The sequence below is a fragment of the Crocodylus siamensis genome, chromosome 5 (assembly GCF_052110815.1).
Source record: "Crocodylus siamensis isolate JL-2025a chromosome 5, ASM5211081v1, whole genome shotgun sequence".
Taxonomy (NCBI): Eukaryota; Metazoa; Chordata; order Crocodylia; family Crocodylidae; genus Crocodylus; species Crocodylus siamensis.
The window spans coordinates 65,181,724-65,199,069 of NC_143399.1; the positions used below are offsets into that span (position 1 = coordinate 65,181,724).

Sequence of the window (17,346 nt, forward strand, 5' to 3'; positions counted from 1 at the left end):
TTTATTAGACCGAGTAGTTGGAAAAAAGTTTTTTGCAAGCTTTCAGGTGCAGTAACCCTTTTCCAGGTGCAGGGTGTCTCCTGGTCTGAGACTCCAAGGAGTGAAAGAAACTAAAAGTGTGGCAGGATGTCAGTGAAAATATAAACAGGTAGAAGTTAGAAAGACAAAAGATAAAGCAAGTAAGGGAGGGGGAAGAATTTGCAGCGAGGAGAATACCCATGATTGCCGTCTCACAAATATAAAAGGGGCTTTCAGTCAACAAGAACACTCCTCCAGAGAGAGATTTCACTTTTGAAAGAGTCACCTGGATACCATGTGAAGATTTGCTTCAGTATAAAAGCAAAATCCCCACAAATCACACACCATTAGTTATGACATCACCTGTCCCGGAACCTACACAGAAAATCCTCAAACAATTGCAACCCATACTAGAAGACCTTCTGCCACACTTTTAGCTTCTCTCATTCCTTGGCGTCTCAGACTAGCAGAGACTCCCTATGCCTGAAGAAGGGTGACTGCTCAAAAGCTTGCCAAGTTCTTAAAGAGATCTTTCCAGAACCACCCATCCTAGTCTTTAAACAAGAACTGAACCTCACTAATCTCATCACCAGGAGCAAACTCCATATGACCCAAACCATACTAAATGCATCCAGACCATGCCAAGACAAGAAATGCAAAACCTGTCAACACATCTCCAGCACCCCCACAATAGCTGCATCCCAAAACAGAACCATTACCATTCCTGGATCATACAAATGCACCTCCAAAAATGTTATATACAGTGCACCAAATGCCCTGATGAAAAACATGGAGGAGAAGCCAAACAACAACTGCGCATCAGAATGAACACTCACCAAAAATCTATCAAAGACAAGAATACCGAGCTACCAGTGGGGGCACACAACTCACAGGACAATCACTCCCTCTCTGATCTCTCAGTTCTAATCCTCAAAGGGAACTTACAAGACATCTTTCATAGATGACCTTATGGACTTCACTTCATAAATATACTGGATACAAAAAATCATAGATTCAATATAAATGCTGGATTTATGACACATTACAACCAGCCTGACATCTGATTCACCAGGCACCTGCCTCACCTGACCTCTTACATTCTTCTTTTCCCCCACCTTTTCTCTCCTCCCCTCCCATACTTTTTTGCCCTTTGTCTTGCTGATTTCCAACTATTCCCTTTTTTCACTGAGAGCCATTATTCCTACTGTAGTGTTTCCCTTTGGCCTCCCCTCACCCGTTCTTTCTTTCCCCTTCCTTCTCTGCTTTACCTTTTGTCATTCTAATTTCTACGTATTTACATTATCACTGACATCCTGCCACACTTTTAGCTTCTCTCATTCCTTGAAGTCTCAGACTAGCAGAGACTCCCTATGCCTGAAGAAGGGTGACTGCCCAAAAGCTTGCCAAGAACTTTTTTCCAACTACTCAGGTGGTCTAATAAAAGATATCACATCTACTCAAAGAGCCTTACCTTCTGTCTATGTGATACCTTTCAGCCATTTATCAAATGCAGGAACTGGACTGGGAGGCAACATAATGGTTTCCCTTTTGAAGTGTGACTGATGACCCTTCTTCAATGGGATTTGCAAGAGAAACTACAACTTCTCAGTTCAGATACTATGCTCTAAAAGCAGCAGGGCAGCATCTAAAGTTAAAATGTAGCCTAGAGGCCATAATGGGCACTGGTTTAAGGGTACCAGTTTGGGCTTTTAAGAAATGGAGAAAGAAAGGAAGAGATGGAGTTCCAAAGGTGTGACAGACAGCAAGTTGACTAATAAAGGGGTTGGGGAAATGCTTCATAATGTGCCTATCTTTGCATGCAGAATTGGTAGTAGGTTAAATGGAAACATCTTTAAACCCATTATTTTAATATCTGTAATATTTTAAATTGAAACACTCGAAACATTAAGTGGTGGAAGAAGGAAAAGAATGGAGGGCAACCTTGTTTTTTCTTTTTTTTTAAAGAAGTGAGGGAATTCTACTTCCACTGTAGACCCTTTATATGGTTTGAAAGATGCAGTTGGGGCTCTAAGCAGTATACCAAGGACCCCTGATAATATGTATATGTAATGGCATCATGCCCCAGATTAGGCCTCCAAAGAGAGGTTTGAAAGGTGACTTACTTTTACTGTGCGAAGGTGCAGCACAGATTCTCAGCCAAAATCTTTTCCTTATTTCCATTTTCTTTTTACCTTTTATAGTAATGGACTTGGTAGTATCTTTTTCATTGGTGATGAGCTCTCTGCTGGTTCCTGACTATAACTTTATCAAAAAGTGATCTGGCTAATCTCTTACATCTGAGTTCCTGTGGTGCTAGGCTAGTCACTTAAAGCAATGTTCTCCTAGGTAGTCACTAATTTTATGTTCCGCATGTTTTGGCTGTTCAGCCTGAGACACCTGAGGTGATATTTTCAATAAATAGTGACAGTTCAAATCAATTAGACCTGTGCATTCAAGATATAAGGTGTTGTAAAAATACTAAGTATTATGAATGTGCTTTGTGTTCCATTTAGGCACCAAACTTAGTTAACATTTGACTCGTTTGGCCTTAATCGTTTTGTCTTCAATCTCCAGATGCATAATGGGAACAACTGCTATTCTCACATATGGAGTTACAAGGATAAATTCATCATTTTTATGAAGTACTTGGGTATTCTAGTGAATAAGAAAGTACATAAGAAATTAATAACGTTCAGTGGACAGTTTGGATCATATTAAATAAGGACCAAGGAGGCACACCGAATATGGAAGATAAAAAGAGCTATTGAATAGCATACCATTTCATGAGTTTCTTTGTGGGGAAAAATAGTATAGAATATAATTTTGAGACCATCATTAGTGCATATCCACATAAGATCCAGATAAGTTTGCACAAGGGAACTTAGGTCTGGTATTTCCTAACTTCTGAATCCATTAGATTTTCCTGTATTCTTTCAGCAGAGTTTTTTGTGTTTAATTTATATGGATAATGATAATCACTATGGTTATAGAATATTTGATAAGATATTATCTTTCATGATTCCAAATATAATTAATTGGTGCAAGAAGCAGGCCCCATATCATTAAGTTAATTCATAATCAGGTTCATCCTTGCATTGCAAAAAATTCTGGGTTTTAGCATCTTTTTCTGTAAAATCCTTACTGTCCTGTTTTAGAGACAGGAAAGTAGATTAAAAGATAGAATTTACATGGTAGTCCTTGTGTTTAGAATATGAAATGCTCACTTAACTTTCCCTTTTTTATTTAGTCCATGTGGAAAAACAAGATAAAAAATATACCTGTGGGGGATATCATCCATACAACAAGTATGAAATAGAAGTGAAAGCATACACCATTAACAAGAAAAACAAAACTGTTAAAGGAGAACGGCTGGTTTTTGAAGGGAATACGAACGCAACAAGTAAGTTTATTTAATAACTTTTGCATACAAATACTTCATAAATGAGTAGAAAAAAATGTTCATCATTGGTTATGCATTCATTATTCATGCACAATAAATTTACTATTGTATTAGGAATGCTTACACACTAGTATTTTTTATTTATTGATTTTATTTGAATCATTTCAATATTCAGTGTTAATACTGTCTTTGAGTTATGCTTTTCAATGTGGACATTTTTAAGTTACCTTAAACCTAATAAATTTATCAACTTTGAATTTTTTTGGTAATAGGACTTCTAAAATTTAATTTTATACAGAATGCAAAACAATTTAAAAGAGGCATACAAATATAGTTACCTTCTTCTGACATCATATCAATGCAAATGTAAAAACAAATAATTATTTATAGCCCTATGAATAGACATGTTTACTTAGTTTGGGTTTTTAGCTCTCACAGGATAAAGCTCGAGGTCTACTTTCACACCCCTATACGTTTTTTACCTCTGTTATAATTCCTTTTAATATTCTATTTTCATTTTTCTCTAGCCTTTAAATGCATGTCTACCAACATTTGCGGAGAGGGGCATGCGGGGGGCAATATTTCCCATTATTTTGTAAACTTTTGCAGAAACTTCTTTGTGCAGACAAGGCCTAATTGGGGCGCAAAATTTCTCTTCTGATCTTCTTTCTACTTTAGAAGTTTCAACTTTCTGTTATTCTTTTAAAGCCCTGCAAAATCTTTTCTTTTCCCAAGACTTTTATCAGCTTTTTCTAACATTTTTGCTTACTTTTAGTCCTCTGTGTGTGCGTATTCATTTAAAGCAGTGGCACCCGATCTTTTGGCCTGGATATGTCATATAGGAGTGAGTCTGTGAGCTGGATCGGTTCCAGTCTCATGTTCTGTATTGTGCCCAAGGGCATGCCAGATCAAGCTGCAGCCCAACTCCTTGCCCTGTGTGTGCAGGCTGGGTTTGGCTATGGGGCCATGTAATCCTGCTTGTGGGGCTTGGAAGTTTGGCAGTGATGACAGCATTACTTCTCCTCTGCTATCAAATTTCTAGAGTTCTGGAAAACCCTGTGGGCTAGGGGCTGGATTTGGCCCATGAGCTAGGGGCTGAGCTCACCTGATTTAATTCCATTGTTTAGTTCCTCCCCAAACCATTTAATTCTTCCTTGTTCTCCCTTATTCCACTATTAAAAATTCTTTCCTTTTCACTACTGCCAATATTTCACTTTCTTCTTTGAACCCATCTTTCCACCTTTAAAGAAATTGTAGGCAGCTCCAATACCTTCTCTCTTTAGATAGCTTCAGGTGTCAGTTAAGTAGGTGGAACATTACTTCAGAAGACAGGTAAGACGCTATCTGGCTCAGTTCCTATGCTGAGAAAACCCTCCCCTTTGCACTATTCCTGTATTCATTCCAATTCTGATGCATTTTGTTCCATCCACTTTACCCATTAAAAAGGGCCTGTGGTAAAAATCTCACCTAGGTATCCAGGGGTGTATTTTGTAGCTGTGTTGGTTTAGGACATAGGCAGTGTCCCGGGGTGGGGAACCAAACCCCAGAGTCACGGTGGGCCGGGGTGGCAATTAGACACGATAACAGGCCGGGTTCTATTGGCTATGGAGAACTGAGGCACGGGAAACGTAGCGGTTTCTTAAACAAGTTGGAAATTTATTTGACTTACGCTTAGGTGCGTAGGAGAACGATGTCTTCAGTTACAGTTTACAAACTTACAACAAGAACAACAAAGGGGTCTGTTGGCCCACGAGGTTCAGTCAAAGACCTAGTCCCAGGGCTGGTCAACAGCTCATTTAGTGGATAACACGAACAACAAACTAACTGTAACGCGGTGAATGATGAACGAGACGTGACGCCAGTCCAATATTGGTGGACGATCGAGTAGTCGTAGAGTAATGCCGAGGTCGGGCTGCCAGAATGTTGAGGTGGAGTTGTAGTGGGATGGTCCAAAATCGTAGTCAGCAATCGGTCAAATTGAATCAGGAACCAGGAGATCAAAATCACAATCGCTCTAACCAGCACAGAGTGCCAATCTGGGGAAGGAGACCAGTAGGCCCAAGAGCCTGACTGCCAGACAGTCCCTGGAAACACCAGCCTCTGTCTGCAGTGACGCGATCTTCTCCCCCCAGAGGGAGGGGCCCTCAGACCTTTTATAGCAGCCCTATAGCCAATCAGGCTGCTTGGTTAAGAGAAATTTCTAGAGGTATTACCTCATTCCAGTCGTACACTGGGCATGCTCTGCACTAAGATCTGCATAGCAACTGAGTCTGCTCAGAGCTGAAAGTGGGTCAGGGCTGATTGACAGCTCCTGAGGTCATAGAAGGGGTAACTCAGGCCCTGCATGGAATTTTCCACTCTCAATCAAACTGAGTTCATGCATTGGCAGCACCTATACTTAAAATTTTGCTTCAACAGGCAGATGAGGTTCTTTGGGTGAATCTGATATCTTTTATTAGGCCAACTTTAATAGTTGGAATACAATTTCTTAGCAAGCTTTCGGGTTTAAAAACCCTTTGTCAGGCTGAGGAAGAATCTGCAGTTGGTGTGTATGCTCTTCCTGGATGGAATCAATAATAAAGAGGCCAGAGGCTGGTACGCATGCAAGGAAGGCAGTCAGTGAAGATGTAACTTGAGGAGTTAGTGGGTGAGAGATTGGGGGCGGGGAAGAAAGAGGATGAATGTAGCAGATAAATAGTAGAGAAGTACTAGGTGAGTCAGATGTCAGGCAGGTTATAATGTGTTATAAATCCAATGTCTATATTTAATCCATGATTTTTTTGTATCCAGGAGGTTAATGAAGTGAAGTTCATAGGCTAGTCTGTGAAAAGTGTTTTGTAAGTTCCCTCTGAGGATTAAAACTGAGACATTGGAGAGAGAGTGGTGGTTTTGTGAGAAACATGCCCCCAACAGTAATTGGACATCCTTGTCTTTTATAGATTTCTGATGTGCAGTTGTTGTTTGGCATTTTCCATCAGGGCATTTGGGGCATTGGATGAGATATATTATATTTCTGGAGATGCTGCTGTAAGATCCAGGAATGCTGATAGTTCTGTTCTGGGGTATAATAATTGTGGGGGTGGTGGAGAGGTGTTGGCAGATTTTGCAGTTTTTGTCATAGCATGGCCTGGATCTATTTGGTGTGTTCTGGGCAGTAGGAAGTTTGCTTTTGGTGATAAGGCTAAAGAGGATTTCCCATATATGTTTGAGGGAAGGGTGATATGTCATAACCAGTGGCGTGTGATTGTGTGATTTCTTCTGTATTGCAGCAATTCTTCACGTGGTAAACCCAAAAGCTTGCTAAGAAAATGTTTTCCAACTATTTAAGTCAGTCTAATAAAAGATATCAGATTCACCTAAAAAACCTTGTCTACTTAGGTATCCAGAAACATGGATTCTGGTTTTTCTTTCAGAGATGCACTTATGAAATTGAGTTATAGAAAAAACAAAAAACAAAACCATTCCACAAGAATGTCCTTTCAGGGTTTTCTGAGATTACAGCTTCTTTCTGTGTAAAAGGAGCAATAATTTTTCATAGACTGTGCCTGTGTCTTGGTACCTGCTATATATAAAATTTACTTTTATTGATAATGAAATACATAAGAAGTAGATAGTAACTGAAGTTGCTCAACAGACTGGTATAGTGAGAATTCTGTCTATTACATCTATTGTAGTCTAGTATCACAGATGCTACTTCAGGTTGTTCCTTTCTAGGAAGCCAATAATTCATTCAGCCATCAATCTTGCTGCTCTGGGTTTCACCAAAACTTGCAGGGGGGGAAGGGGAGTTTGCGGGTGACGGTATTCTCTAAACTTTATTTTGTCTTTGGGCTGATTACATTCTTGTAAGCAATTCCATGTCCTTCACCTGAAGACCAATCTAAAATTGCAAGATAGATAATGAACTCAACTCATTCACAACTTGGTACTGGGTATGCCAGCCCAACTGAAGACTTATATTGACTGCCTTTAGATGTAAAAAAACAAAAACAAAAAAAAGTCTTTACTTTAAGCTTTGTGTGTCCCCACACCAAACACAATGCATGCCCAGAAGAGGCATTGCATTATTTTGACCTGGCTTATCCAATTTCTGTATAGAATGGACACTTCAGTGGCTTTTTGGTGTTTCTAATAAATGACTGAATCTAAAGTGCTGTTTTGTTTTGGGTTTTTTTTCATGTTTACCAGCACCCATAGTGTCCAGGCTTAACACAGTGCCCATATTTCATTTCAGCAGTCCCTTCATACTAACAGGGCCCATCAGAGTATCATTTGCCTAAAAGCAGTTCTGTTCCCCAAACAGCTCTGAAACCTAATCAGAATTCACTCCTTTCCCAAGTTTTGGTTTCATTAACAAAAGCAGATAACAGCATTAAATTTAAATGTTCTTCAAAACCTTGATGATTTTTAAGGTTCTTCCCTCACAATTATTAAAAGCATAGTTGAAGGCCCCACTTGTAAGGGAGTTTCTCTCACCATTTTTTCTTTGAAGCACCATGATCCACGTATGGGCAGATCTGGGAATTTGAAAAGGCAGGTATGGAAGATGTAACCAGCATCAAAGGGGCCAGAACATAACGGTAGTTTCTAGGGACTTGTTTGAATCCTTGTATGACCCCACCAAGCCCCAGCCCCCTGCTCTGGGCACTACTCAATCTCTGAAATTCAATACTGCTTTCCCCTGCTCCTGCATTCCTCTTTTCTTGTTCAGTAGACACCCAGGGTATGCCTCTGGGAATAGGAAAGGGGGAGTGTAACAGGACACACCCTAGGGTGGCCGTGACAGCCCTTGGTGGCTACCTTGGTCCTGCCTATGGCCAGTTCTTGCTTCTGCCTCTCATGGTCTTCCTCTGATGTCCCCCCCTTAGAGGTCGAAAAGCTCTGGATGCTCTTCCTAGTCCTTTTCCTTTTCCGTGGGCTTCATTTGGTTCACTTGGCTTGGGACACACAAAGTCTCTTTCTCGCTTGGCCTGTGGCTCTTCTAGCCCTAATTGCCTTATGGGCTGAATTCATGATATCCTGCACCCTCTACAGCCACATCCATGCTTCACAGATGTCATTCTTTCACCAGTTACTCCCTTGTATAAGTTTTGGCCTTCTTAGCCTTAACTTACAGGTTACTCTGGCTGTGGACTGTTAGCCTAGGCCCACTGGCTTTAGCCTGGCCTTTCACCCTCAGCCTCTCAACATCCCCTGGCTGCCTGTGTCTCCCTTTCTGGGCTTAGGCTCCAGCCCAGTTGGTTTCTGACCCCTTCTTGGCCTCAGGCCTCCTCAGTCCCAAGCCTCTGCCCCTGGCAGGGCTCAAAATTTGAACTGGTCTTCAGCTACCCTAGTGTCCTCCTTTCCACTCCAGCAGCAACAGCTGATCCTCCAGGTAAAACTCAAACAAAAATGCAAGCCACCATGTTAAACTCAGTCTCCCTTCTGCACCATCATACTACTGCCAAGCCACCTCCCTGCTTCCTGGCACTTTTGGCCTTGGGAGTACCTGCCATGGCTTACAGCTCTCACCAGCCTGAGCTGATAGGAGCTCCTCTTTCTGCTAGGTTCAGGGCCACACTGCCTCCATGCCTCAGGCTTATATCCCCTGGCTTTTCCCCTTCCAGTCAGGTGATCCCCTGACTTGCTGCAGGTGTGTTCTTTCAGCCTTCAGGGCAGCTTACTGCTTTTGCTCTAGCTACCATAGCATTGCACTTGTTACCTAACTAGGGTGATACCCTATTGTCCTATTGCTAGGCCGCTGGTCCTGCAATAAGTGCTTGCAGCCTATGGGCCCCTGGCTGCCTATTCCCATGCAGCTAGCTTAGAATTGGCTGCCTTCCCTCCCCCGACCTGGAGACATCCCTGCTGTGGCTTCTCTTTCAAGTAACAGAAGCTCCTGGTTCTCTGTTACAGGGACACACTTGCTGCCACTACTATCCCTGGCTGACCCAGGGACCTGGGTGACCCAGGGAAGTAGGAAGCCCCAGGCCACTCATACCCTACTCAAGTTGGGGGCTTCAGTGAGCAATTGAATGGGGTTTTAGGCTTATCTGGGGACACAGTGGGTGAGTCCTACTTCCAGGCCCTCAGGCTCTCTGCCCAGTCCCCTGGGTATCCTCTACTGTCAGAACAGGTGCTGGAAGAGGGGATTGCCCACCTCTACCACTGTCCCCACCAAACTCAGCCATGTAGCCATGCCAAGCAGCTGGAGTCCTTGGGATGGCATGGGAAATCTGGGGAAGTGGGCATGAGTAGGAACCTGCCTGCCACCGTCACCAAGCCATGGTACTCCATGCAGCCACTTTTGGCAGCCCTCTGCTGGAGCAGGGCATGAGTCTCTAGGGCTAGAGTAAGGTATGAATGACCTGGGGCTTGCCTCACTCCTGGTCAACTGTGGACAGCAGCAGTGGGGGATGGGTCTCCCTTCCTCATTTGCTTCCTGCTTGGTCCCTGGGCCTCTCCTGCCAGCCTGGGGCTCCAAACATGACTTGCTCTCTTAGGCTAGGCACAGACATTACACATAAACTGGTTTAAGTGATCAGAAACTGATCAGACACTTGTTTAAAACAGACATTCAGCGCACATAAACCACTTTAAAAATCACTAAAACTGGTTTGAGATGAACCTGGTTGAATGTAGTATCAGACTTAACTGATTTGGCTCAAAGTGGTTTATGCAATGTTTGCCCCATCCCTGTTCCTGGTTGAACTAAACCAAAGTCCCCCAGCATCCTGGTATGCTCTCTGAGCTGGGCTTTCTGCTGTAGCAGCACAGGGCTGGCTCCACTCCTTTGCTCCCCAGATGAGCAGGGGTCTGGCCAGAGAGGGGTTTATTCTCCCCTCCATATCCCACCAGCAGGGACTGGAGCCTCATCTGCCAGGTGCTCCCTCTGTGCTGTTGCAGCATCAGGCCAGCATGGCCCCTGAGGCAGAGATGAGGGTTTTCTCCCCTCTACCCCTGGGGAACCACAAACGGATCTGCCCACTCTGACTGCTGCCACCACTGCTGCTTGTTCCTTGCTTGGGGCAAGCACTGGAGTAAGCCCCCTCTGCCAGACACCAGAGGGCAGGGCACAACCTCCATCCTTGCCCCCTCAACCAAAGGGGCACTGCTGGCTGGTGTCTGGCCACACTCCCACCCGGCCGCTGCAGCTGTGAGGGGGCAGAGGGTCTGATGGGGTGAACAGCTGCTACAGCAGCTGGGTGGGCCCAGACACTGGCCTGCAGGGCCCCTGGCTGGGGTTATTTCCCCCTCTGTCACCAGGGCACTGCACAGGGGTCTTCCCACCCCAACCATGGGGGGTGGGGGTGCCAGTAATTGAAAAATACTGGTTATCCTGAGGCACAGAGTTTCTGGCTGGATGCAAAATTGGAAGGGAGGAGTGGTGGGAGCCATATGTGGAGCGGTGGGGGTGCTACCGGCTGCACACAGAACAGCAACGGCGGCGAGCTGGTGGGAGCAGTGTCTGCACCTATCGTCCCTGCACCTGCACCACCTCCACTCAGTCCAGAAGTGGGCACCAGCAGTAGAATCACTACCTCCTCCACCCCAATTTCAGCTCTCAGCATGAGCCTCCCACTGCCAGAGGAGGAGCTGGATCTGGAACCAGGGATGCTGAGCGCGCTGGCTCAGGCAATTCTGGGGACTGAGGGGGAATCACAGTTAGTGCTACAGACCCCTCACATTTCCCCTAGACCCAGGTCTCCTCCAGAAAGCAGCCTTGGGGGAGGCTGAGGTTGTGGAGGCAAGTGGCTTAGCTGAGGCAACTCCTCCTGCTGTTCAGCCTCAGCCTGCTGAGAAGGGGGAAAAGGCAGAATCCTTGCCCTCAACCCAGAAGTGGGGGAGTAGTGTAGTGTGGGATCATTTTGAGGTGGCAGATGATCCCAGGTTTTCCATCTGCCAGCACTGCCGAAGGCACATGAGCCATGGCAAGGACTTGAGACGCTTCACCACGGCCATGCTGCTGCATTTGAGGAGACTCCACCCCCTTGCCCTTCTTCCTGCTGCTAATCCTGGCACCAGTGTGAGTGTGCCAAAAGGGAAGTCCCCTGCTCGCTCCAAAACCCCTTTTACCCCCACAGCAGAGGCAGGCCACCCTGAACCAGTGGGAGAAAGGCGGACAGAAAGATGGGCGCGTTCCCAAGGCACACGAGATCACCCAAATCATTGGGGAGATGCTTGCTCTGGATATCCAGCCCTTCTAACTAGTTGAACGACCAGGGTTAAGGTGGTTCGTAGCACTTCTGGCCCCATTTTATAAAGTGCCTGCACATACCACCTTTAGCAGGGCGGTGGTGCCCTCCCTGTATCAGGCATGCAGGGAGTACTTGAGGGAGGAGCTGCGCATGTAAAGGGCCACAGGTAGCCTTGCACTTCACCTCCGATATCTGCACTGATCTTCTTGAAACATGGCAGGTGTTGTGGCCTCAGTAAGAGCCATCAGCTCTGAAGTTTTCAGCCTCCTGTGTTGTAATACATAGACGTGACAGGAGCTTTGCTTTCAAGCATTTGGGGTGCAGTTTCCCCCCAGCCCCTGCACTGAACTCCTTGAAACTTGACAGACTTTGTGGCCTCAGTAAGAGCTACCACTCCTGCCGTTTTCAGCCCCCTGTGTTGTAACACACAGCCGTGACACAAGTTTTGCTTTTAAGAATTTGGGGTACAGTTCCCCCCCAACCCCTGCATCCATCTCCTTGAACCTTGGCAGGCTTCATGCTCCTAGCAGAGGCTACCATCCCTGCAAGTTTCATCCATATCAGACAGGAAACAATAAAGTTATAGATCTTCCATTGATTCCCCATTATACCATATGGCCGGATTTCTGAGGCGGCTCCGAAGCTTCGGAGTCGCTTTGGCCAGATCGAGGTGGAAACCTTGTCTGGAGCTCCAGATTGGATCACGACCATCCAAAGCAGCCAGATCCGAAGCCAGATCAGATCACTGCCAACTCACGCAGCCCTACTGGTTAGTAAAATCCCAGACAACAGGGATTTTACTGTAATGAAATGGAGCAACTGCTGTGTCACTTAGCTTTACAAAACCACGTGAAGAGGTGTCTGGTTACAATATGGCCTCACTGTCAAATTATGGGTATGCCAGTTCAGCAAAGCACATTTCTGTTTTGCAGAATTAAGGCCAGTGTTCTTACAGGAGGCAAAATTTAGTAACTATTTTGGAATGAGTTGGTGCTTAGTCAGTAAAAAGTAGATGGAAAGATAACATTGTTCATTTTTTTTAAACTGCTAACCTAAAAATGGTGTAATTTCTTTTTTTTAAACAGAACCAGAATTCGAGTTATTAAAAACAGAATTTCTGTCAAATAATAAAGTCAAAATTTATTGTCATTTGAAGAATGCAAATGGTCCATGGAAACATTTCATCCTGAAATGGGAGGGCAAAAATGAGACAAACAGTACATGTACATTTATAAAAAAAGATCTTTCCTACTTGACAACGTATAAATTTGAGGTAAGATATATCAATTTTTAATTTAAAAAAAAAATATTGGTACTTGAACATTGTTTTTATTGCATTTTAGCATTTTATGTGTTTTTTGTCATGAATACTTCCACCATGATAAAGAATACTTCCACCATGATAAAGTTATTTTATCCATAGCCTTCGTTTCATAATTCTCTAGTGTTTTATAATTTTATATACTTTTAACTATGATGATCAGAGATGGCATTAAAAGTGTCTTTTACGTTTCAGAAAATGATCGTTATGTACGTTTCATTATTGCCAAAATTAGATGAGAGTCTAGGGGCATGTCTATACTGCTATTTAATTCCATACCTAGAGACTTGTCTTTTAGCTAAAATCCTCCAACATTCACCTTAAAAATCCCTCAATCCACTCTGTAGCAGAGTCCAGCCAAAACTTGCAAGCTCTTAAGCATTAGGACATAAGATAGGGGTGGGCAATTATTTCGACTGTCAGGCCACTTAACGAGTTTTGGTGAGCTGTCAAGGGCTGCACATGTAAAATCTTTTAGAAGATACCATTTGAACAAATTATATATTAAAAACAAATATACTAAAAATCAAACTTCTACTATAAGATATTTTACTTTTATTTCAAAAACTAATTTTTGTCCTTTTTATGTTTTTGAGTAGTGTATATAGAGGAGATTGTATAACAGCTTCAGATAAAGTCTTACTCTTATACTGTGTGTGGGCGTGTGGGGTGTAGGTGGTAGAGGTGGATGTGTGGAGGGAGTTCGGGTGGGGAAGTTGGTGTGTTGGGTGTGTATGGGGGTGGAATTTGCGTGATGTGGGATGTGTGTGTGGCAGTGTGTGGGTGCACATGTGTATGTTGGGGGCTGCCCTCATGCTAGGTCCTGTAAGCCAGCTGGCTGCGAGTGGAGGGAGGAGGTGGGGGGGGGGGGGAACACATACAGCAGAGTTCACCCGGGCAATATAGTGAAGGTGTGGTCTACACCCCCTCTCCTTTTGGCCCATGGCTGCCCCTGCAGCACTGCATGGAGCTGTGCTTCTGCCTACACCCACCCTGCATCTGTGGGACAGCACTGGCCTGGCTCCAGCCAGTGCACACAGTTTCCTGGTGGGGCTGCTGCTGCAGCTGCCCAGATGCTTGACTCCTGCTGCCTCCAGCAGCTCCTCCTCCTTTTCCTTCCCCTGCTGCACTACTTCAGGCAGCAGGTTATGCAGGGAAGCTGTGGGGACGCATGATGGGCAGCAGGTGCCCAGACAAGCCCCGTGTGGAAGCTGCAGCTGAGAGTCTCCTGCCCTAGTGATTGGCGCCCCAGCTTCCAGCCACCTTCCACCCTTTCTACCTGCCTGGTGCAATGAGCAGCCATTTGCAGATAGCTTCAGGGGTAGAAGGCTAGAGTTGGAACCTAGCCTGCTGGGGCAGGAGTCATCACATGGCTGCAGTTTCTCACCCACTTGGTTGGGCATGTGGTGCCCTTGGGACATCCCCACAGCTGACTTTGCTTCCCTGTACTACCTGCTTCTTGCAGTAGCACAGAGGAGGAGGAGGAGAAGCTGTTGAACTTGGGGGTAGCCAGACAGTACCCAGGTAGCTCTCTCTCCTTTTACCATGCAGCTGTCGCATGGTAAATATAAACAGTGAGAGATGCCTCATGTGCATGAGGCTTGCTGAGCGAAACTCCCAGGGTCAATCCTACAAAAACAAAAAATAAAAATAGACATAACCAAAAGGGTGCATGTGTTGAGCTAGAATGGGTATGATGTTCAGGTAATATTTAGTAAATGACTACCTGTAAGCTGTAAACTGATTTTTCCCCACATTGTGTACACTTGTTTGCAGCAGTTGTTTTGATTATTTGGTACATTCAGAAGTTGATTAAAGTGAATCAGGAATCCAAGGCTACAGAATCCAGCACTAATTTTCCCAGACTCTTGAACAAAAGTTTTTTCATCCTGGGTAGCCTTCACATGCGGACAAAATTTCACATTTCTAGTAAAACCACACCTTCTTCATACTCCTCAAGACAGTTTTCTTCTCTCTAAATGTCTTCTTGTGGTTCTGTCTGTCCTTTATCCTTCCATCTGCATCCTTTTTATTTTCATCCTTCCATGGCACCCCATCTACATCTGCCCTTGTGTATATACATATATATGAACATTAATTTTATTGTAGAAAGGTGTAATTCTTTTAAAAATTTTGCTTTCAATATTTTAATGCCATTTTGAATAGATTTCTATTTACCAGATAATGCCTTTAGTGACATACTAATGTCATTCAAATTTTTTTAATATATTACTTTTCACATTAAAATATGTCTTTGCAAAATTACTTATCTATAACTGCTTTATTCAAGAGATATTGCAGATTCTTATATATTGATATGCTACTTTAAATTAAGTAGCAGAAAAAAAATCTAGGAGCTGAAAAAAAAATGATCAAGGCACAAATTCTCAGCTCCTAGAATCAGTTTTATACCCCCTGACCATATTGGTATGGGTCTGTTTTGGTTTGTTTTAATTTCTGTAATCATTGTAATACAGTGCACTTAAATTAGACTGTTGTTTACGTTTACTACAATTCAGATCACTGCCGCGAATGAAATCTTTTACGGGGATTGGCTTCCTAGCACAGTAACAACAAAATGTAAGTAAATATTTGCAGTGATCTAGTTAATAATTTTATATCCAGGTTTATTTAAGAGACAGTATACAATGTTAGTATACATTTTAAGCTTTGCTGTTCTCATTTTTCCAAATAAAGAGCCACACCTGCCAACCTTTAAGTTATTGATCCTTAGTCAAATAAGTAATACTACTCATCAACACTGAAGAAGAGCTTGAACTAATGGAGAGAGGCTTTGTTTTCTTAATGGGTTGATAATCACAGAGTTAGGGGTGATAAACATTCCCTGCTGGGGGGAGGGGAAGGGGGGGGAGTATGGGACACATCAGAGTGGCCTGCCAGGGCCTGGCCCCACTTCCCCTCAACTCAGCTTCCCTGTGGAAGGGAAGACAGGGCTGCTGTAGTGCCCTCCCTGCCCCTCAGCGTCTAGCCTAAGCCACTGCAGGCATATGCCTGAATTTTTTCAGTCCAGAGGGGATGTTTAGCAAACCAGTTTAGCTTAGTCAGGTTACACTAACCTGCAAAGATTGAATCAATTCAGGCTCAGGATTTCTGAATGTCTGTCCCTAGCCCTAAAGGAAGCCATAGGCACAACTCCTAACTATCCAGAAACTTGTTCAAAAACAATTACTAGCAGCCTCTGTTTGGTTATAAGAACAAAATTTAGAACATATCTAACACATGGCCTTGCAAACTTGTAAGAATGGTAACTTAAACCTGTCAGCCAGACCTGCTGGATGCCAAGTGCAAAATGAAAAAATCATATAAAGGAGTTTGCCAATTTTGTCATAAGAAAGTTCATTCCAGATTCCTAAACTAGCAGACAGCCTGATCACTGGCATCAGAGGAAATCCAGTGATGTAGTTCAAGGATGGAAAATGTGGGGATGATACATGGAACTCCAAATCTTTACCTTCTCTAAGGAGCAGACAGCAGTAACTCCCTCTTCACTCCACATAGGAAGAAATCACCTTTTTTCCTAAAGCAGACGTGGTGGGTAAGACAGTTTCTGGAACCACTGCTCAACCACAGTTTGTGGCACACCTCCCCTTTGCACAAAAAGCAGGTGGAGGAAGAGGAGAAGGGAGCATCCACAACACATCACAGGCAGTAATAGTGTCAAGAGGGAACAGAAGGAGAAGGACGATCTTCACCCTAGGGTTCTACAGGAACTGGCTGAGGTCATTGCGGGACCCCTGGCACGGCTCTATGAGCACTCGTGGTGCTCTGGCGAGGTGCCGGAGGACTGGAAGAGGGCCAATGTGGTCCCTATCTTCAAAAAGGGAAAAAAAGAGGACCCGGGAAATTACAGGCCAGTTAGTCTGACCTCAATCCCGGGTAAGCTCTTTGAAAAAATTATCCTGGCACACATCCAGGAGGGCCTTGCGGGGGAATGCATGCTCAGGGGCAACCAACATGGGTTCATCAGTGGCAGGTCTTGTCAGACCAACCTGGTGGCCTTTTACGATCAGGTCACCAAATCATTAGACGCAGGGGTTGCTGTGGATGTAGTCTTTTTGGACTTCCGGAAGGCTTTCGACACTGTCTCTCACCCTGTCCTCATCAAAAAGCTGGGAGACTGTGGTGTCGATGCCCACACGGTCAAATGGGTCGCCAACTGGTTGGAGGGCCGCACCCAGAGGGTGGTAGTGGATGGGTTCTTCTCGACCTGGAAGGATGTGGGCAGTGGGGTTCCGCAGGGCTCGGTCCTCGGGCCCGCACTGTTCAACATCTTCATCAGTGACTTGGATGAGGGGGTAGAAAGCACCCTGTTCAAGTTTGCTGATGACACTAAGATGTGGGGGGATGTGGGTGCACTAGAAGGGTGCAATAGGCTACAAGCTGACCTTGACAGGTTGCAACGGTGGGCG

At 44.4% G+C, this 17,346-nt stretch overlaps 1 protein-coding gene across 6 annotated transcripts in view; it reads left to right on the top strand.

The window, feature by feature from the left end:
* The window catches only part of PTPRC (protein tyrosine phosphatase receptor type C), a 147,851-nt gene that overhangs the window by 88,237 nt on the left and 42,268 nt on the right, over nt 1-17,346 (top strand). For all 6 annotated transcript variants that reach the window (XM_090048864.1, XM_090048863.1, XM_090048866.1 and 3 more), the window contains 3 exons: nt 3,266-3,418; nt 12,681-12,868; nt 15,436-15,496. In XM_090048864.1, the coding sequence (XP_089904990.1) occupies nt 3,266-3,418; nt 12,681-12,868; nt 15,436-15,496 (402 nt within the window). The remainder of the gene's footprint in view (nt 1-3,265; nt 3,419-12,680; nt 12,869-15,435; nt 15,497-17,346) is intronic.